The sequence below is a fragment of the Atractosteus spatula genome, chromosome 5, assembly GCF_055471065.1.
Source record: "Atractosteus spatula isolate fAtrSpa1 chromosome 5, fAtrSpa1.hap1, whole genome shotgun sequence".
In the NCBI taxonomy this organism is placed as follows: Eukaryota; Metazoa; Chordata; class Actinopteri; order Semionotiformes; family Lepisosteidae; genus Atractosteus; species Atractosteus spatula.
The window spans coordinates 27096097-27118389 of NC_142710.1; the positions used below are offsets into that span (position 1 = coordinate 27096097).

The 22293-nt window shown below is 42.5% G+C and overlaps 1 protein-coding gene across 1 annotated transcript in view; it reads right to left on the minus strand.

Annotated features, from left to right (window-relative positions):
- Positions 1–19967, minus strand: part of mcu (mitochondrial calcium uniporter) — a 68889-nt gene extending 48922 nt beyond the window's left edge. Inside the window, exon 1 of the mRNA XM_088916027.1 lies at positions 19588–19967. Within this exon, the coding sequence (XP_088772153.1) occupies positions 19588–19704 (117 nt within the window). The 5' untranslated portion in view covers positions 19705–19967. The remainder of the gene's footprint in view (positions 1–19587) is intronic.
- Positions 19968–22293: the final 2326 nt, after the last annotated feature.

Here is a 22293-nt window from a genome sequence, read left to right on the forward strand (position 1 = left end):
TAATTCTGATGCACTACAGAGAAAGCCCATGTCCTGTGATGCTAACACCGTGGTGAATAAGGGTTTACTCTAAAGGCAGCAGGTGCAGGTGCAGATGAATACATGATAAAAGGTGATTGACCTACGATAGGTGACATTACACCTTGAAGGTCACCTGATTTTAATCCAGAAAATATTTAAGTTACAAAAAAGCCCGTTTTTGCAGGTTGTGAGGAGGCAGTGATTTAAGAGAATCCGCACAACTTGCAGGATTGCCGCACTCCCGAACCCGAGTCAGCACTCGGAGGAGGTTTTGGGGGGGCTCGTGTCTCTAGGGCATGGCTTGGCGGGCTTGCCTGAAAAAAAACCCTGCAGCTTCGCTCTTTGAGGGGAATCCTTATTAGCTCACATCAGCCAGCATTAATTGAGAGCATGCAGGCATGTCCACTGTAGTGGGGGTTTTAATAAAAGGCAGGCAGCCATGTCCTACAAAACAGGGGTTTCTGGAGATTTCTGACCGACTAGTCTTATAATGAGATCAGAGACGTGGGTGCCCTACCAGAGACGTCACATGGCTCATGCTGGGCAAGCAGGAGCCTGCCCTATGAGCCACACAAACCACATACCCTTCCTCTTCAATTCATTTACATCTGGCTGAAGACATTTTCACCTCATTTGTTTTTCTCTTCGATGAATATTCAACATTTTTTTAGTCATGCAAAGCAATGCAGAAAGTCTCTACACAGCAAAAATGTCTCTTTAAATTACTTGTATCTTCTTGTAAGGGGTTTTATGATACACCGAGCATTTACGATCTCTTCTTGTGGAGATACTCTTCCAAGTGAGATTTATGTGTCAAGGGGCTAAATAACTTTAAATCTGCACGCACAGACCCAGACCGTGCTGCCAGACAGAGTCCACGTTAGGATCCTGAAGGGGTTCAGGTAGTTAGCACCTGCTGAGCCAGTAAGTGAACACAGCATGGAGCAATCAAGAGACATCAACAAGCAATCTCACTTTTAATTCCCGAGCACCATGTCAAATCACTCAAAATTTGAGTGCGAGATATAGAAATTCAAGGGCCAAGAAATAGTCATCAAGTTTCAAATATACATAATCAAAAATTACTAAATCAAAAGCAGCAAACATTACTCCTGTCTACTACATGATACGTAATTCATTAAGCAAGTGTGATTTTCAATGGTATTCCAAGACACGGGGTTTGTTTCAAACCCTTAATTATTGAGTGATAAAGTTTGTAGGGCTGAAGTCTCTGTAGAAGCAACATTCATGTAGCATGGACTTATATAGGAGAGGCACTATGAGTGCTGCCCATGGGGCCCAAGCTTTTATAAGTGGATAAATACAAATATGCCTTCATTCTTTTGGCATGACGTGCATTGTAGTGGATTCCCCAGACAGCTGCACAGAGAGGCAGTGTGTTCCTGCAGGCATGCTTACAGGCCTGCTCTTGCCACACTGAACAACAGCCCATTCGCTAGCCACAGAGAACATACCTCACACCACAACGGCCTCTGAAAACAGCCCTGGGCCTGTTTTCTGTGTTTATTTTCACTTCTTGTTTGCACTTTCTATATGCCTTTTATTCCCTTTTTCATTGTGCTGCCCCTCCTCCGATATTTAACCCTCTACCCTTCTCTCTTCAGTTTCTGCCTCTCCCTCCCTCTCTCAGTGCGCAGAGCTCAAAGCCAGGAAGTTTCCAGGGAGGAACTCCGATGTTGATAATATTCTAGACTGAGCCAGAGCCAAGCCTGTGTATTTCAGGGAGAGAGGCACACCGACACAACAAGGAGAGAGGGGGAGGGTTAGGGAGAGGCGGAGAAGGCAGGGAAGAAATGACGTGGAGTTAGAGAAAAAGAGAGGAGAAGAAGTCAGAAAGGGGGTGGTAGCATGGATCTGGCACAAATTAAATTTCCAAGGCCCGGAACGTCACAGGAAAAAAAAGGAAGCAAGCTTTCCGCAATAACAATAAGCTCATAATCATGTAGGTTTGCGGAGTCCACGCTGTGGGAGTGTGTGGGAGGCCTGGGAGAGGAGTGTGGAAAATTCGCAGCAAGAATGTCGACTTCAAACGTAAACAAGACAAGCGAGGAAACTCTAGAAAGACAGCTGCTATGTCCTTCACAGAGAAACACTGCCACCGTCCCCATTCACAGGGAGAGAGGAAGGACAAGGAAGGAGAAGGAGAAAGAAACGGGTGCAAGGGGAAAGGAGGAGAGAAGGGAGAGGTAAACAGAAGGAAAGAAGGAGAGGAGGAGTAGAAGGAGACATACAGTATAGCAAGGGAAAAGAAAAAGCAAAGCAGAAAAAGAGGAATGGGAAGGTGAGCAACAGTCCAGTCTCCACCCCTGTTGACCAGACAAGTCTCTTCTCTCTTCAGCCTGAGAGAATTTCCTTCCCCGCAAGCCTGAGGTAATCAATCAATCAGGGTGAACATGCAAAATCACCGAGCATGGCTGCACACAGTCAATCGTCAGCAGTAGCTCTGGCCTGGTGCTGATTCTGAACATCTGAGTAAAGCTACAAATGCACTTTCAAATACAGACTGGCATCCGAGACAAATCTAGAGTGCTGCAGCTCTCTGTACCAGTGATTAGACCGATGCATACTAGCCCATGGACAGCTAATTCATAAACACTGTGGCTTCTGTCAGCACCTGCCGCTGTGTTTTTAAGAAGCTTATTAAGTGACCCGTGAAACAGTGCAAATAATAAATATTAATTACATGAGACTGAACAAGGAGATCTGTGCAGAGACCTCCCAGTCCAGTGATACAGAGTCTGGGTAGATTAACTGCTGATTTCTTCATGTTTGGTGAAAGTGTTACCAGGGAATGAATAGAGCTGGCCGCACTGGGGCTTCTAGTTTCTAATTAATCCAAGCCAAGTACTGACTTACGGGGAGTGCAGAAATCACATTGTGCCCCATAGCTCCAACCACACCAGCCCCGGACTGAGAGTTTCTAGGCAGGGACAGGAGACCAGGACTTTCAAGACTCCCACAGCACCTCTCCAGTAAGAGGAGAATGATTTACAGTCTGTAAATCAGAGATGGGTAATCTTGGGTCTGGTGGGCTGGTGTGTCAGCGTGCTTTCATTTCCACTCAGCTCCTAATCCTAAACCAGCTTCCTTTATCTTAAGAGAACCAATATAAGAGCTCCTCCAAGCTCTTTCGGTGCTTTAAAGAAACCTAGAAAACCTGCAGACACACTGACCCTCCAGGACCAGGATAGAGGATCCATATTGTAAACGATGAAGCACTTCAATTTATTGAGGGGGCTCCCAAGTCCAGAGGCTTTCACCGAGTGCAGGCTGAGGTCTTTGATCCAGACATCACAAGAGACACATTGTTCAAGAGACACAAATACTGAAAACTCTTCTGTCAGGCAGTGTGGGGCTTGCACGGAGTCCAAAGGGGATGGGTCAGAGGAACAATTCCCCAGTCAGCACAGGAGTCACGGCAGTGAGCCAACATTAAGAAGCAATAAGAACATTTCATTAAGTACTAGTCTTGGTAAAAGAAAAACAAGGCCTCATCCTCAGGGCACTGAGGATGAGGAGAACGGGGTGAGCAGAAAACGCTGCAAAATATCCAGATGATACTGCACCCGTTTCACATGTTCCACACCATTCAGGACAGTGGAGCAGAAAGGAACATGCATCCGATTCAAAACTTAACCAGCTCACGACATGCACAGAAGGAGATCAGTCATAAGGTACAGTCAAGTATTCCCCGTCGGAAAAAAAACAGGCTGAGATGAAATGGGAAAGGCTAACCAGAATACTGCACATTTCAGTAGTGCCAATACTCACTTTGACTGCACCCCAAAGCAGCAGAGCACACATGAGCCCCACGTAATCGAGCACTGGATATTTTATACTTCTGCATGGAAATGTGGCACTAAAGTATACATGTAGTGTTTTCCCCTCTAATATTATAATTTGCATGACAGTCTGCTACACTATAAATTGTAAAAGGACCCAACTGCTGTTCAGTTGGTCGGAGTCTCAGTAATCGGTGATAACAGATTCCCCGACGGGAATCATGAGCTAGCAGAGAGTAAGCAGAGTGAGGAACAGAAAATGGAACTGTGTGGGTGGGAGTGTGTGGGAGGCCGGAGGGGGAATGCAGTGTGTACCTGAGTGTGTATGCCTGTGCGTGAAGATTTGCACAGGCAGGCAGTTCATGCATTATATTTGGGAATCCAGAGTAATATTAAATCTTAATATTAAATATCTTAGAGGATGTCACCAGATGTCATCGGCATGAAGACAGGGAGCATTACTGACATCTTTCCCGTGCTCAGGACTGTTGTTTCCCTCTTGGTAAGTCAGGGTCCCAGATTAGTGCGAAAGGACCCAGATAAACTGAAACAAGCACAAGTGGAGGGTTTCGCTGGACCTCCATTTTACAGCCCATACAATGCTTCTGGGTATCCTACCACAGCCTGCGTGTTGAAATGACCTGAACTGGTTACTGCTGAACTGGCAAGAAAACCCACAGCAAGGTTATTAACAGTTAACAAGGTGATGTGGAGTGCATAAGGAATTGACACTGATGTTGCTAACAATCATTCCATTTAATATTCCACTTGTAATGCATCACAGTTCTTGTGGGTCATTGGTATTCAACTGATAAAGCCCAGGTGGGGTTCTGTCATTCAGATGTCACGGGGTCAAGCCTGGGTCATGTCATTAGCTGAGTGTGACAGGCAGTTTCCAAGCAATGGTGCACAACTGGCTCAGTGCTGCAGGCATTGGTCTGGGAGTAGTCTTTCCTTGCTGTCAGTGAAACCACAACCTCCAAAGACTAAAGGCCACGTCAGTGAGTAACGTATCTCTCCTCCAATGCTATAAGCTAAAACCTAAAGACAACTGGCAATTCCAAACTGAGTGAGTATACACAGAAATAACTGAAGATTCATATTTTAAAAAATATTACACTACACCAAACCTGCAGAGGTTATTCTGTCATTTAAATTATGCACTTATATACAAACATCTCATTGCACAATAGACAGAATTACAGAATCAGAATAAGCTCAATCAGTCTGTACAGATGCAGGATAACAAAATGATCCTAAAATTATTACATGTGGCAATTTTTCAAAGCCTTTTAAGGAATTGACACTGATGTTGCTAACAATCATTCCAGATTTGTCCCTAATTTTCTGAAAACAGCTGTATAACTTTGCAAGTTCACCCTCTAAAAGACAACACAGATGTTGCAAAGAAGAAAAAGGCTGTCGAACACAGCACTGTTGCTCACATTCAGACAGTACAGTCTGTCATGCCACACCTCAGTCAGACAGCTGAGTAGCAACCCACCCGTGTCCTTTCTTAGCCAATCAGAATCTAGAACCCTCACACAAACTGCACTATGGGAAGGTAAAGGGCCGCAAGTCAAGCCCAGTAAAGGTGGTGCTTGAGGCTTGGGGGAGGTGGGGGGGGGGGGGGAGACTGCTCTTTAAATAAACTCATTAAAGGTTACACACTGGAAAGTCCCCTCTGGGTTATAGCAGGTTGATCACATTCTGTGTGCAAGGCAACAATAGAAACAGATACTACAACTCAGCTACTACACACAGCCACAGAGAAGTGCATGCACATAAAGTTTGACAGCAGTGAAAGCTTACAGGACAAAAACACAAGTCACACAAAGGGGGGTCTTTTTTAAACTTATACACAGCTTGTGAAAATTTGTCAAAGACAGCTTGCTATATTTGTAAACATTGTTAATCTTTATCTTTATGGGAACAGTATCGATTTATTCAGGAGTTAACTATTTTTGCAAGTACATTTTCTCACATTTCGCTCCCACGCGCTATAATTACCTGACCACATGCATACAGCTCCAGCGCAGAAGAAACTCCAGCACAGGCTTGGCAGCTGCTACTAGCTGAATGGTCCAAGAGCCCCATTAAGCTAGACCCTGAAATATCATAGTGAACTAGCATCCAAAACATGCTACAATCATTCCTCCAGCCCTAATTGGTAGTAAAACTGTTTATTGAAAAAACAAGTAGTGTAAGGCAGATATTGCAAGACCTAGCGCCATTCCAGCTTAGGACAGACAACTCAAGATTGCACAGAAGGACAGCTTAACACTGTTTCTCACTACCATATACTGTATGTGGAAGCTATGAGTCTCCCTCTGCCCATCAGTTTGATCCAGTTCAGGTTTAGCTGTACGTATTGTTCAACTTCACATATTACACTACTGAAGCAGAAACCCAAATTATTTTAACCCAACACGCCAACCTATGCAAACATATTTACAATATGGTAACAAAGAAGAATTCCAGCACTAGGCGTTGTCCGATATACAGTACCCTGAGGCTCACAAAACCTGAAATGTCTCAAACTGACATGCAATTGGAGACTTATTTCCAATCCTGAAACTTTAAATTGCAGAGACTTGTCCATCTGTAGGTTCTTACACACTTAGTGTGAACTACTCTGTCTGATCCAGCACCCCAGTACTACACACAGCACACAAATTCAGCCTTCTACAGAGGTCTCTAAATATGGTGTCACCCCAACACAAATGGCACACTTACAGACAGAAAAATAAAATACAGGCACCTATACAGGCTAGTACCTAATACTAAATAATCGAATAAACTGGGAAATTCTGGCAAATTGCGGTAGAACACTATTGTATTCACTTAAACCATGAATTAAACTGAGCTCTTGCATTTTATGTGTGAATATTAAAAGCTGCATTTCTTTTTTTATCTATTCCCCTGTAGTGCTCTTAACACAGCTTAGAAGACTACAGTGAAGTGCAATGCAGTTCGGAAAAGCCCCTTAAAGGTTATAAATGAGTGGAGGTCCTTTAGTACAAAGTGCTTCTTTTGGTAATCTAATCACTCTTAGAAAAACATTCAGGTGATTTTTCAAAGGTCTCCAGAAAAATACAGCAGGACGTAGCATAACACATTACACTACTAAAGGTGTGACCAGCTATACAGCACTATGAATGTAACATGTAGAGTGAGGTAGGACTAGCAGAGCAGGTTCTGAGGGGTGAGGACGTACTACAGTGTCTCACCGCAGGTGACACGGCATTCAACAATCCCAGAGTCTTCCCAGCAATACCAGAAGGGCCGGATTTTTTAACTCCGGGTCAATAATGTCAAAGAGTAGGATAGCACTCCCATTCAAATCAGGTAGTTTGGGGAACAGCAATCTGGCCAACAAAATTTAAAGGGGAACTGCACTCCCAATTTCTCAGTTATTGCAGTCTCAGCTTCTCGGTTATTAAATCTTGGTAACAAAATTAATTCATTGGCATAAAAAAAATTCACAAATTTCAAATTAAGCACAAAAGCGTGAACACTGTGAAAGTACTGTTAAGTCGCCATGTTGTCACAAGCTTCTGCCAATAAAAACCATGTCTCGGCACGCAGGCTGTCGATTCTCTTTTCCTCTTTAAATCAATCCATTCTATGCTGGAGTTGAGAAATTAACTTCTAACTCTCACAACAGTCTCCTCCTCATTCTCTTCTTCTGCTTGCTCTCTCTCTGCTTTTACGACACCTAGGACGAGACAGAGAAGAGCTGTCCCTCGTCACAATGCAATGCAGGCGCAATGTGTAGTTCTGTATGTAGAGGTCATTCAAGATACTAGGTCAGGAGGACATAAGCATTTGTGAGTCAGTCAGGACTCAAATCCACATACCTGACAACGTGTACCAGCTTGAGCCATACCAAGTTTTGCATTTCGGAAGATGTAACACAGACTACATGAACACCTACGTATTTGAGATATCCGACTTTTATTTTGAGGACGCACGGACAGCAAAGCCGTGAAGAAGCATCTGAAATAAGTTTTGAAAACTTCCTGACATGAACTGATCATGCAAAGGAGAACCTCAACTGAAGAGGCTGTTGTTCTTTTTCCTGCTTGCCCTCTCCTCACTTGTCGGTAGCTCTGTAACCGCAGTACGGTACTCTGCAGAAGGTGTGGAAGAGTGATGCAATACATGAGGACCCAGTCTAACAGCAGGAGTGTCACGGCGCTGATGTCACTGTCAAACACCCCAGGCAGGAAAACCACTTCACACTTCAATCACCCTTCAACTTGTAAAGCTGTCTGTGCTTTCACACGGCCAGATAAGACTCCAATTACTCAAAGTCAGAACCATTACAGGTCCTAGATCTACTCTAAACTCAAGTGCAGGAGAATTCAAGGGTGTTATGTTATTTGGACTTAATTGGTAAGAACGAACGTTCAGATATAAGAACGAAAGGTTAAATAGGAGGCTATCTAGTCCAACTTACTCATTTAGCTACCTGCTAATAGTTTAATGAGGTAAACATCTATCCAACCATTTCTCAAGAGACCGCAGGGAAGCTTTTTTAACAGCATGGCTGGGTATTCTGTTTCTTTCCCAGAGTCCTTTGTGTAAAGAGGTACTTTCTGTCCTAAATGCACTCACTCTTATTTCCCCGTGTTCCTTAGGTCCTTGCTTTGTGGTTATGACGAGTAGTCTTCAGAGTTGACTTTGTCAACACTTTTCTGGTTATAAATATTTATATAATGTCTCCTCATGCAAGAGGGAATGGTCTTTGTTCCTTTAACTTGTCTTCTTAGGAATTAATCTTCCTGTCCTCCTTTGACTGTATACAGTATTCTCAATGAGGTCTCACCAAAGTGTTGTACAACGTTTACATAGAAGCCAAGCAAAAACAGCTGTATAAATTGAAAATAGCATGAAATAATGGCAGATTAATTGGTTTCTGGTGCGAGTCTGTGTGTGCTTATGTCTGTGTGGTACCCTGTGATGGACTGGCATCCCCTCCAGGGTGTATCCTGCCTTATTCCTGTCGGGATAGACTCTGGCTCCCCCATGACTGTCATGGATAAAGCGGTTAGAAAATGGATGGATGAAATACACTACCTCTCTACTTCATCAGTATAATGTGTAAAAGTGCTCAAGAGATTTGAATTAACTGAATTATACTGCTGTGTAATGAGAGTCTTGTTTCCCAGGGTATCTAAGAAACTGGGGACACTTCCTTCTCTGATAAGGCACCTAAAGCACTTCTTATAATCAGAAACCTGTGCACAGCAGCTCTGTGCTGTGCTGGGTTGCGACACCAGTGACAGATTTCAATCGGGAAACTTCACACGTGTTCACGTGGTAAGAAACTATTTTAGTTTCATAGCAACAACATTTTAGACAAAGCAGAAGGAAGATTTCTGAAGTGGATTTACAATTGTACTGATTATACTCACCGATACAGCACAGAAAGAGGTATCACAACCTTCAGGCTTTCACATTATGGATAGATAGCAGTGTTATCACCTTGTAGACTGATCTTGTCAGAACTTAGAAGCTAGACAAGGCTGAACAGTATTGGGATAGTAGATAGTAGTTGCTGCTGTAAGAGGTATGGATGGACCAGTAGGTGACATCCTCCTGTCAAGACCAGAATTTCCATTTCCATTCCAACTAATGCCCCAGCCTGCTGCCAGGGGATACTGTGCTGTAGGATGTTGTCGTCCTTAGGATGTGACATTAAACTGAGGTCCTGAATACTTGTTGGTCATTAAAGATCCAATGGCACAGTTAAGATAATACAAATGAGAGAAAGCAATAGAGCCTGCCTAGAATAGATTTCACTCTGGGCTTGCACAATCTCAACTCCTCAATTCCACTGGTGAGGTAGTTTCGCACCTCTCCACCTGACCTGCTGTGCAGTGGGGCTGACACGTGTCATCCACGCGGGTACTGCACTGCAGTGGTACATGAAACAGATCCGCTCCTATATGCCAGCATTTTGGAATGAAAAGTGTTATACAAATGAGCATGAACAATTTTTAGATAAGCCACTTCCACATGCTGGGAATGACTTTTTGGTAGCAAGACTGCATAAACAGATGTGTGAAGTTAAAAATACAATACAGTTATATTTTCCTTCTTCTTTATAAATAAAATGTGTATGAAAGCCTGTGGCTCATAAAACCTAAAGTGAATCAGTTACAATTGGTTTCTTCAGAATGCAAAACACAAGTAACATAGAAAGAAATAAAGGGAAATTTCCTTTTTAAAACCTACATACTTAAAACCAACCATAATAAATCTTGCATCGGATTACTGCCATTACTGTCCTGCTTGGATCTCACTTCATCAACATAAGGATAAGGCACAAAGTTTAAATTAAACCGGAGATTTAGGCATTTACATTTTTTTCTAACACACAGAGCAGTCTATGGAAATGGATATAGGATAAAGCTAAGAGGAAATTCTACATCCTGCCTGAAGGCTTACTGAACAAAACCAAGTAATGCCCCCCCTGTGTGCTGTGAGCACAGCTGAGAGTGCCGTCTCAGGCTCAGCGAGACAGTCGGAGAATCCCCTCAGCCTTCTGATATAATGGTGCCCAATCACGATAGAGGAAAGCAGATCATATGGGAGCAAATGATGCAATGTGTTTACAGTGCAATGGCTGTACATTCACAACACTTTTAAATCGCAGGTTCTGTCACATAAAGGTCTCTGTACCTCCTCCTCCCAGTTCAGTAGCACTGAACCAATTTCTGTATTTAAACAAAGGGAAGTTCTGCAGCCTCACTTATGTATTTCTGTCACTTCCCCAGACTGAGTGCAGTTCCTTCTGCAATTAAGCAATTTGATTTTTTTTTTTATATTTGCAATGAGTGCCTTGTTTGTGTCTTAAGCTCATATTCCATACAATTTTAATCATATGATTTTGCTCAACTCAAGAAACGTCTTTCGGCATTCCTCCACAACAGTATACTGAAATACTGTCATTTACCCATAAATACTGTATACCAAAGTCATTTCCTACCAAAACCAGTTAAATGCTGTAGTAACTTACTATAGTCCTCAAAAGCAGAAGTCACAGCTTACTGAGGGTAATGCACACAAAGTGTGGGGTATGAACCAGGATTTACACAGGAGGCTTTTAATAAAAAAAAACACATGCAGTTACCTCAGCCACTGCACCACCTATCCACTGTAAGTTCTGAGTGACTAAAAGGGCAGCAGTGTGGAGCAGCAGTTAGGGTTCTGGTCTTATAACTGGAAGGTTGTGGGTTCAAAGCCGTGGTTAAACACTGCCAGGCTGCTACAACTCTGTTGTAGCCTTGAGCAAAGTACTTCAATCAAACACCGTAAAACGCATACATGGGTGCAAATGTGGGTCAGTTTGGATAATAAATAAATGTAAGTTACTGCAGCCCTTCGAACAGATACCTGTGAAGCATATCATAGCATTATCGTAAAAAAACAGATAGACTAGCTCCTTCAAGCTCTGGTTCACACAGCAATGTAGCCTGTATACAACACCTCCCGGAACGATTTTTATCTGCAAGGGTAACATTTTATTTATTATTGAATAAGTGCAGGACTTGAATAAGTCAAGGACTGAATCCTTCAGAAGCCTGAGATAAGGACAATAGAGGTAACTGCCATTTTTTCCCCAAATCAAATTAATAAAGCATCCGTAGCAATGAGAAACATCAGGCACCAAAAAAAAAGACTTCATAAGACTTTACTGAAAGAAATGCACTTTTATCCTAATCGAAGAAGACTCAAATACGCTACTTTTCTAACAATACATTCCTCCTTGACCAAAGTCCAGCCTTTTGGAATTAGTGACTGTCTCTAGTTTATAAAACCTATGCTGTACTTTACTGTTTTACCATTTTAGAGCTTTGTGTGACTTCACCCATAAAATAAAAAGGGAATAAAAAAGGAATATGCACACCCAGAAAAGCAATTAATTTAACACTTTGAACAACTAATTTTATAATACAGGGACCTGTGTTTGGTGAAAAGGTTTTGGTAAGCACTTATTTTAAGAGCCTTAAGTCTCTAAAGGAAAGCAGTTTTTTTGTTCTGTTGCTAAAATACATCTTTACCAGGCAGAACCACTGTTTAAACATTTAAAGATATAAAAGTACATGCATGAAAGCCCAGATTTTGCATCTAGTATCTAAAATCGTGTGTTTTCTTCTCCAAAGAACACTATGGTTGGGTTTTCAAAAGCATGCATGTTTGAAGAGTGGGAAAATGGAGACAGCTGTATTTTTTTCTTGGCATCGCATTCTTCCTTCTATGATACTAAATGACCAACCTAATTAATATTATTGGAAACACAGACTGACAGCACACACGAATTTCCACTGCAGCTCCTCAGATAAGAGAGCTTGACTTAATCAGTGTGAAAACAACTTTTGACAGTTATTAGAGATTCTCTCAGTAGACCTCTGAGCAGGATGCCAGAACAGAGCAGCTGAGCTTGTGCGGTAGTAAGTGCTGCACAAACACAACAGACACAACAAAACAAGCACAAAAAACAGGCTGGCAGCCCAGTGTCATATATCTCACTTCATAGTGCAGCGGCCAACAACTTGACATACGCAGGACTACATATCAAAATGCAGAATAAAACAGGAAAAAAGCAGCTACATATGCATGCTGTAGTCACTGGTTTCTCTGTGCAAATGGATATGCCTTATGAAAGGATTAGAGCACTATTAAATGAAAACTCTGACCCACAACCACAAGTTGGCAGACTTCCTTTGGGGAGATGCAAGAGGCCTTTGACTAGCAGAAATGTCATCAAGCAGTGGGTTGTAACTTATCTGTGAGTAAAAGTTGGATTTCATCAGAGCTTAAGTTAGCCCCAAATACCAAAACATAAACACAAAGCTCTTATTCCGTTCCCTGGGCTATACACCCCACCCAAACCCAAACAGAATTAAGACTCCCATTTTTAACAAGCAGCAATACTGTATACAGTAGCCAACATAAATTTGTTCACTGCTCGTTACCTTAATTTGAGTAAACCCACATTAACGAGCATCTAAAGTTGATATGATATTGAAATGTGCAGAAACAGTTTTCTTCATCAGCGCTGTGCTGGAACAGGAGTCACCCTCTTTTCTCTGCAGTGCACACTGTGGTATCCTGCGAGATCACCACACCGTGATTCTCAGCTGAGAGGAGTCTCGCTCCTGAGGTTCTGTACACTCAGCAGCAAGGGCCAGATCACACAGCTGCATGAAGTAATTACCAAATGTGTTGAACAATCTATTGATTTTATGCTCCAGTATTATGTTTTAATTAAATCAGGCTTCCCTTGCAGCACTGTTTCCCTTTATCCTTAATTTTGCCCTTTTTCAACATTCCTAGCCACTATTTATCTTTGCCAAAGACAACAGTTATTAAAATAACTAGGAATTTTCATCCTGACATAAAGCACTGCCTTCAGTGTAAACTGAAAGATACCCTCATGGCTGCTCAGAAGATGAGGAATGTCTTTTTTCCCTCCTTTCCCCCGCCTGCCCCCACCCTGTCTCTGGAATTCCACAAGCCCAGGGGAATCCTCGCAGATTGACTGGGCAGCGATTTTCAGGTGTATTATAGATCTGCAGCAGCTCTCTACGAGGCTGACATTCAAATTAGGTCGTCCAGACTGAAAATAGAACAGAAAAACGCTGTCATTCAAAACTCTGAAAAGCAAACAGAATCTGATAGCCTGGCTGGGATTTCTGAGAAGACACCTTTCTCCCGATCAGCACAGATTTCTGCGGGGAAAGTGTTATTTAGCAGGTAGAATAGTGATGTTAATCCACTGGAAGAAGAGGCAAAATGATCCCCAGTTAACATAAGCTTTACTCCCTGTGCCCAGAGGCTTTGCACTTTAACAATTTTTCGGACATTACCTGCCATCAGTAACAGACAGCAATTCATTTCCAGAGATTTGCTAAACAATGGTGGTCAATTTGGAGCTAATAAGTAATTTCTTAAAGGTTCAGTATTTAAATGAGAAAGTGCACATCTGCACTACTGTAGCTTTGACCTTCAGTGGTCCGAGTGAAACCTGAATAAGGACTTTAAATAAAGGTCATGGTTTGGACTTGATAAACATTAACATCCTTCAACTTTCTCGGAAATTATCGGAAGTAATCTTGCTCAACGTTACATACACCAATTGTCCCCCTCATTAAGAGTTATCGATAACTGCCAGCGAACCGGCGATGTGCAGACTCTCCTAACGAGATTCTTGCAGCTCCCACCAGCCTCCACACATTCTCTCAAAAATCACCTCAAGTTTGCACTATGCAAACTGATGCAATGAAGCAGTATTTGATTTTTAAAATTACTAATCTGGGAATCAAAGGAATATTGAAAGGAAAAATGTACTTGAACAATGACATCCTTAGAGATCCTAAGATCTTCCTGATCTATTGCTGGGGGTCCAACTCCAGTCCTAGATGGCCAGTGTGCCTGCAAATGTTCTAGAAGTGGCTGGAGCTGCGGTGCTCCACGACAGAGATGGGCAGCTCCGCTCCTTCAAAGCCACAGGGTCCTGTGGTTTGTATTCCCTGATCTTACTTATGTAACTGAACTAAATAGCTGGATGCGCAGTTGAATCACCTGATTTTCTTAAAACCTAGAAATCAGTAGTTAGTTGAAAATAAACCGCAAAAGCCAGCAACAAACCAGGATAGATGGGAGAAACATGCCTCATCTTAGCTTTAAGCTTCTTCTTGTGTTCGACTCGTAACACACCACGCACTTGAGGACTGGAGCTGGCTGTCCTTGCCTTGAAGGCTGGGAGGAGTTGATACAATGGTTCATTTAAGCCAAAAATGATTAAGGTCATCCCAAAGTGAGATGAGGTACAAATGCGCAGACACACTGGCTCTCCAGGAGTAGAGCTAGACCACCTCGATCTACAGAATACTGTCTAGACAAAAATATTTTCAGTTTCTACAAGAATGAAAATAAAGAAAACAAGTGTTTAAAGTCAGTCCTGATGGCACACAAAATTCCACTAAGCAATGCTGTTACATTGTTTAAGCTTAAGTATTTGTTATGAAAAATCCTTATCCTGGCACAGAAACATTCTTCCCAACAGAAAGCTTCTACTGCTTGGTGTCTCTCATTTCCCTCTCAGCCACACAGAAAACAGCCTTGATCTATTTTGGCTTCATTGATACTTCCATGATATTTTAAGCTTTTTTTTGCTTACTTACATTTTTGCTAAAGCACTCATGGATTTTTGAAAAGCACTTAAAAATGGTGAACTCAAACAAAACTGTCATACCCTACTTTTAATCAAAATAAATCTGAGGAGTAAAAATGAGTACTACAGACTCTATAGGAAGGATAGTAGTTATAATAGACACACTGTAGTCAGAGGTGGCGCGAGCAGGTGGCGACCTGCTCAGTGGAACAGTAGTTGAATTTGTGTTTCCTGTCTTTCTCATCCTACCATTGATGGCACAAGTGACAAAACTGTGTTCAGATAGTCTGAAAGCATTCCATGCTAAATATGGTTTTGCCCGTCATCTCTTATCATACGCAACAAATTCTGCAAATAAAAGTTTTGATGAAAGTCTTGATTTGGGCAAAAAATTTCAGATAAGTGCTCTAAAGTGAAACGCTGTTCAAGCTTAATTTAGAAACGAGCAAACAAATGTAACAATTTTAGTGCTATTTTTCTTATTTGAGTTGAACGCTCCTAAAAGCCAGCAGTCCAGTCCTCAAACTACCACTTGCTTCACTTTAGTCAGTCAATAAAGGCAGTGCTGTAGTTAACTTTAAACTAGAAGTCTAAAACCAAAAGGAAGGTTTTTAAACCTTAACCGAGATATTCCCGTTTCCATGCCCTCACTTTCCTCGTGCTACTTTTGCAGTTCAGGATTTTATGTTCACGATTAAAAACAAGGAGCTGATTTTGCCATGTAGCACGATAAGCCTAGAATTTCTTTATTTGGGGGAACGGGAAAGAAGAACCTATTCTACAGCAAACCCCAGGCTGAACCAAGAACCGTTTATATGCCCTGCTGTTCCTGCAGTGTTATTTCATGCTGGCTGCACAGGCTATCACACTATTTAGTGTGATTATCTGATCTCAATTCTGCCTCACTCGCTCGTTTGTTGCCAAAACTGTAAGAGAACCATTTAGGAAAAACAATAATCCCCCCCAAGAGCTATCCAGCAGACTTTGTCCAGTGTGTTTACTGGGGTGCACATGGCACAGCAGGAGTGACTAAAAGAGTTCAAGTATTAAGGAACGTGCCTGACAGTCGGAATCAGGTCAGAGGCACTGCTCTGAGGGGTGAGTGTGACCTGCCTGTGACCCCCGACCCCAGCAGACATATCTGCACCTGCTCAGACAGAGCCCTTGCTTGACCCAGAGTGCTTGAGCTGTACAATAAAGCATGTGACACTCCCCACTAAGACAAAACAGATTTTCATAAATTCAAAATGTACTTTTCCTACATAAAAACAGATGGCACACATTCATTTTGGATCTGTTCTTCTGCAGCCAATGCAATGCATGAGACATTAATGTATACAGAAACCAAGGGGAAGGTACTAAGTAGCAAAACTGCAGATAATCTCACAATTAATTACTGTAGGTTCTCAGGACGCTCTGGCCAGACTGACCACTGCGAGGCACAAAGCGCTCATAGGAACACCTGCTGTTTTCCCCGATTCTTTCATCTCTGATTGGTTTCACGCCTTTCTGTGTGTCTGCCAAGCATTACAAATGACATTATTACTCATGCTAACTAACTAATGAAGCAAAAGTAGGCTAACTCATGAAAATGACTTCTTAATGGCTGGTCTGAGCTGAAGTGGCGGGGAAGTTCTTGATGTATTTTCTCTGGTCACCAAGGGGTAAGATGTGTTTGGGGAAAAAAAAACAATATCCATGATTTTCCCTGTCTTTGCCCTCACCTTTCAAAGTTAGTCGCAGCAGGCAAACGCCAAAGTCAGCAGAAACCACAACCCAGCAGCACTGGAAACTCACAACAGGGAAGACATGGTGATTAAGACAACACACACGGATTTTAATGTTCAGTTTACAGTACACATACTACTTAACTATTTGATGAATGTGCTCATCTTGAAGTTCTGATGTGAAAAAGTACCTATATTTTGATGTAGAATTTGACATTTCTAGTTCACTTTTTACAGGTACTACTGTCTGTATTTAGATGAAGCCTTTGTCCGATAAAACTTGCAGACAATTACAAAATGCATACATAAACTTAAAACTAATAGCAATTCAAATTGGGGTTGTCTCATAAATCACAGGATACAGCATTGAACATGGCCCTTTAAGGAACTTACACATTCAGCACAAGCACCCATCTACTGTCTACTTTTCACTGTGCTGAGATATTGGGGGATCTCGCAAACTCTCACCATGGAGTTGACAAGCCTTTAAACGGAGGTGCAGAGTAAGGCCATCATCTAAAGATACAGCTAACAGGAACAGGCTGTGAGTGTACTGCAGTGATCTATCGGCTTTCTCACAGATTAAGACACTGAGAACTGCACTGACAGCCCCTCCAGGTGATAAAGAGATCTGCCTGCACTATGACTTACTGTCATTGTTGGGCTCCAGAACTATGCTAACCATGTCCAGCTAGCCAGCTGAGTAAGAAAGGAAAGATTTTATCACTGCTGTAACACAAAATATCATCTGACTGAAGTAAAAATTGAATATTTATAGAGTTCAAGTGACAAGGCTATAAAATTCATTTTTTTAAGTTCAAAGCTCACACACAGTTTAGGATAGATGTTTTAAAAATCCTAGTTGCCAGGTTTTCTTGGGTACGCGGTTCAACAGAGCAAGGAACTGTTGCCATTTGCACAGTGAGGTGGTCAATTCCAAAACATTAGCTACAGTGAATTGAATTCATTGAAAAGTCTGCTAACAAGCCACAAAGTGTTTGGGGCAAGCAATGTGACCACACAGAGACGTACAGAGCATTAACTGAAAACGCACACAAAGCCCACTCATTCCGAGAGCAGCCATCGGGAAGATGCTACAACCATGCGGCACAGAACCGAACTGTAGTTACAGACACCGGTCACCGTTTCAAGGCTGCATTGACCCCCCGTGCATCACGGTGAGACTTGATCATCCCCCCTCTCCAGATCGCAATCTAACCAGCTCTCGAAGGGGACAGTTTTGAAGTGGTTGAGATGAACATGAACAGGTGATTTCCATGCAGGGAATAACACTCATACAGAGAGGTGATATTTTACAAGTGTTTTGTAGAGGGCAAAATCCATTTTGCTCCACTGCATAAAATGTAAAATGTGTTGTGTGTGGGTGCTCATTTTAATGTAGCGGGCATCTGTTCAATAACAGTGGAGGTAAGAAACCTTAGCGACATGAAAAAAGAATGCCATATGACTCTAAGTACTGTAATGTACTGTAATTTTGTGAAAGTGGTCATGGGTGTTAAATGAACTAAAACGACTGATTTTAACACTCGAGACCGACTGAAATTAGCAGAAACAGTAGAACACCATTACTACATCTTAAGAAAGACGTAGTGGTGCCAGATTATAATTTTGTATCTATAGAGAAACAGTGGAATATATCCACAAGGACCTTTTTACCAAAATGCATGAATACACGGAACACGGCGTTGCTAGCAGAGCCAGAGAAATTGAATTACAAGAGGCATGCTGTTGCGCTAACCATGATGAGAGTAATGATAATTTATGTTCTGCTCGGGGATTTATGGTACAGACCCAGCTCAAACGATTAGTTTGTGTATATATAGATATCGGTTTACTACAAGCTATTTACAGGCCGAGACTGGTATCCTGTCGAGGCAGGGAAGGCAGAGTTGGTGGAATTACTCTGCGATCGACGGCCTCGAAAGTCGGCGACACTGTACAAGGAAACTGAGTAATCGCCATAAAGGGAGGGGATTCAACGTATGTCGTGGAGAGTTTCTTTTTTTTTTCCAGTTCTGCTAGCATGTTGATTTGAAATCCGGGAGTCGGTTAGTTGGACTGCGTACGTACAGTGACTTGAAGTTCATACCATACTAATCAGACACAGCACAGATCCACCGCAAGACTAACCGGAGATTGTGCGTGTGGAGGGTCGAGGAGTCTGAAGTGCTTATTTTATTAAATGGGAGGGAACGGAGAAGCAACTTGCCGCACATAAAACACATAGTTTAAAGTTACAACACTCCGATTATGCAATGCTTCAGCTACACATTCTTAAAAGGGCAAATAGGAGCGTTATTCTAATCCTGCACTTGAACAGAGTTAAAAACCATCTATTAACACATAACTTGGACTACAGACACACTGTACGCGTAAACCGGTTTAATGAAGTTTAGTTAGAGTCCTGTTGCATTTCCGGATAAGCACACAAACATGACAACCGCTTCATACAACCTGTAATTATGTGTGAGAAACGTCTACATTTATATTTATTGGTATAAATAATCAGTTTTTGCTAGAGAGTGCGAGCTGCATAACCAGAGTCTGCGCTGTGATCGAGATGGGAGATTGCGCGCTGCGGTTCCTGCTGGGTACATCACAGAATACTACAGTACGGTACACGTCCTGCATACGCTGTCGGACCTCACACAGACGTACATGGAACACACAACCAACATACATGGATCCCCCTTTCATATGCGAACCCCCTTTTTTCTGCTCATATATCCCAAGATCGGGTCCCCCTCCGCTCAGGACGGTCCCCCACCTCACATACTCTTTCCTACCCCCCCCCCTTCAGCCCCACCACTCAGCTCCTGGGACTTACCGGCCGCTGGTGCTGCTGGTGTCGGTGCCTACTGACGCCCAATGCGGGAAAGCTGGCTGTCAATCGTCCGGTGCTCCGGGACACATTGAGCACAGACCTGCACGCTGTCGCCGCCATCTCTCTACTGGAACCCAACTAGCCCGACTCCAGCAGTGCTGCGGGCAAACCCAGAGAGGGAGAGGGAGGGAGAGCAGCGAGCGAGGGGCGGGACAGAGGCTGGGCTAACAGGGTTGTAGGCCACCTGGGCAAGAGCCAGGACAAAAGTATTGCAGAAGAGAGCCACTGTAAGTAGTTTAATCCTAGTTAACAGCGTTTAAATGTATACATCATAAACCCGGAACAGACATTTTGCATCGAGACAAAATCTTTGGGCCATATCCGCCATTTTGGCTCTACATTTCCTATAATAGCCTGCATACCTCTCAGCGTTAGTGACACAGAGAGTTTGCAGTTTCTCTAAATTCGGCCTCGAACTGGAGTATTGATTGGAGGGTTCAGGACAAAATAGGCGGGCCTTAAGACGAGGGGGGAAGGTACACGTCTCGCCCAATTAGAGGAGAACCCGACGCCTGCTTGCCTCTGTCTGTGAGGTTAATCATAGTGCCCATTAACGGGAGTTTAGCCAATGAATGCGAGAAATTGGGACGAATGGGGCTTGTTTTCAGTTACAGTGCTGTGTTTTAAAAAGAAAAATAATAGTTCATTGCTTAAAGGCGCAGTACAGTTTTACAAAGGCCACACCTGGAAACCAATGAGTAGGCTACCTCTTCTGCAAACAGAAACAGAGATACTGTAGCTACAGGACAACCGGTCACAGCCTGGCATTGATTTACCTTGATCTGGAGTGTTCTGATTTCATTCAGCCAGCTAACAGTTCACAGGGGTCTAACGTATTGTAAAGTAGCAGCAATAAATGAAATTCCATATAACCCTTTGGAGTATTATTGCAATTAGGAAATGCCTCTGAATTCTTTTGTACTTATGGTAACGCGAGGTATATTTATAAGACTAAATACTTTCCACAACACAGAATGTTTGGAAATTTATATTCCATCAGAAATGCATTTATATTTGTGGGATTTATTTTCATATGTTGTGTATATGAAAGAAAATTTAAATTTATGTTTGAAACAGGAAACGCTAATGGAACAGGTAAAACTTTATCCAATGCTGAAAGGAAAAGAAAAGAGATACAAAGTTTTGGTTTTGGGGTTTTCTGCAGGTGTTTTCTTTGGGGAGGGAGAGAGGGAAACCAGCAGTTAATCTTTCCCTCTCTCCCTCACATCTGAAGAGGGCTCTACAGCAGAAATGCCATGTCTCTTTTCTTTTCCTTTCAGCATAGAACAAAACTTTACCTGTCTCTTTGCAGCCTAGGCATGCTGACGCAGCTATCTACTGGAACTTCTATATACTGTAATTCTTGACAGCTGAACATTGATAATGCAGGGCCATGTGCTACAGTCTGAATTTCCCAACTCTGCACTATAGTGAAAAAAATAACAAAAAACAAGAATAGCAATAAGCTTGCAAGGTCTGAATGAACATTTGACAAAGTCATGTGATTTTCTCCAATCCCTTTAAGTGTCTTATAAACAGGAAAACAGTGTACGGTTGTCTCAGTCCAAATCCTGCCTTAAACCCCTTCTTCAGTTGCAACCTGAGACTCAGTTTATGGCAGTGCTCCCTAAGTCTGGTTCTTCAATGTGACTGTCCAGCAGGTTTTGTAGGTCTCATTAAATCAAGGGTTCCTAATCCTGGTCCTAGAGGGCAGGTATGTCAATGGGTTCTTAACAACCTTAATCAATTAATTTTTTTCTCTTAATTGAACCAGTTTGACAGCTTGTCCCAAGTTTTAAGGTGATAGTGCTTTAAAGAGTCCTGCAAAAACCTGCAGACACACTGCCCGCCAGGACCACCTTTGGGGCCCCTTGTATAAAATAGCCAACAGTTTCAGACCTGTGCAAGAGGATTAATTTAGTCCAATTAACCCTTATTTGAGAACATGCAATTTTTACTGCACTGTTGCCCTAAAGCAGGGATAGTCAAAGTTGGATTCCAGGCCATTGCAAGGTGATGATCCAGTTAATCTTTTATTATTGAAGTGTTAACCTGAAGGGTTAATTAATCAATAAAGAGCTCTCCGAGGCTCACTGCTGTATGGGTGATGCAACATAAACTTACTGGAAGGTTCAGAATCCTGTAATGGCATGGAATCCAGGTGCCAAAGTTGACTACCCCTGTCCCAAGTCAGTTTCCCTTGGGCAGCAGTTGGCATCTCCATCTGCCCTTGTGTGACTCATGCAACAGCTTCCAATATAAAAAATGAATGTGTCTGATCCAGGCAGGAAACTAGGCATCTGGGGACAAAGGTTATCCCCACTGACTGTTTCTCTCCTTATCTCTTAATGCATCCTGAAAGTCCAGGTGTCTGGAGGTTGGGTCTGTGTGTAGGAGTGTGTAAAACACAATATGTAGATTAACAATATAGGTTTAATAAATACATATATCTGTGAAATGGTGATTTCTTAAAGCAAGGGACGTGTGGCAAGAACACAACACAGTATCCACCCCCAGAAAATCTGGAGAGGCAATTCTGATTCTTGGTTGCTGTGTCTCTGGGAGTTGGTTCAAACAATAATTCAGTCCACACAAACACGAAACAGACACAGGAAACACCTTAGCAACCACAAGTCAGGAGTGTATAGA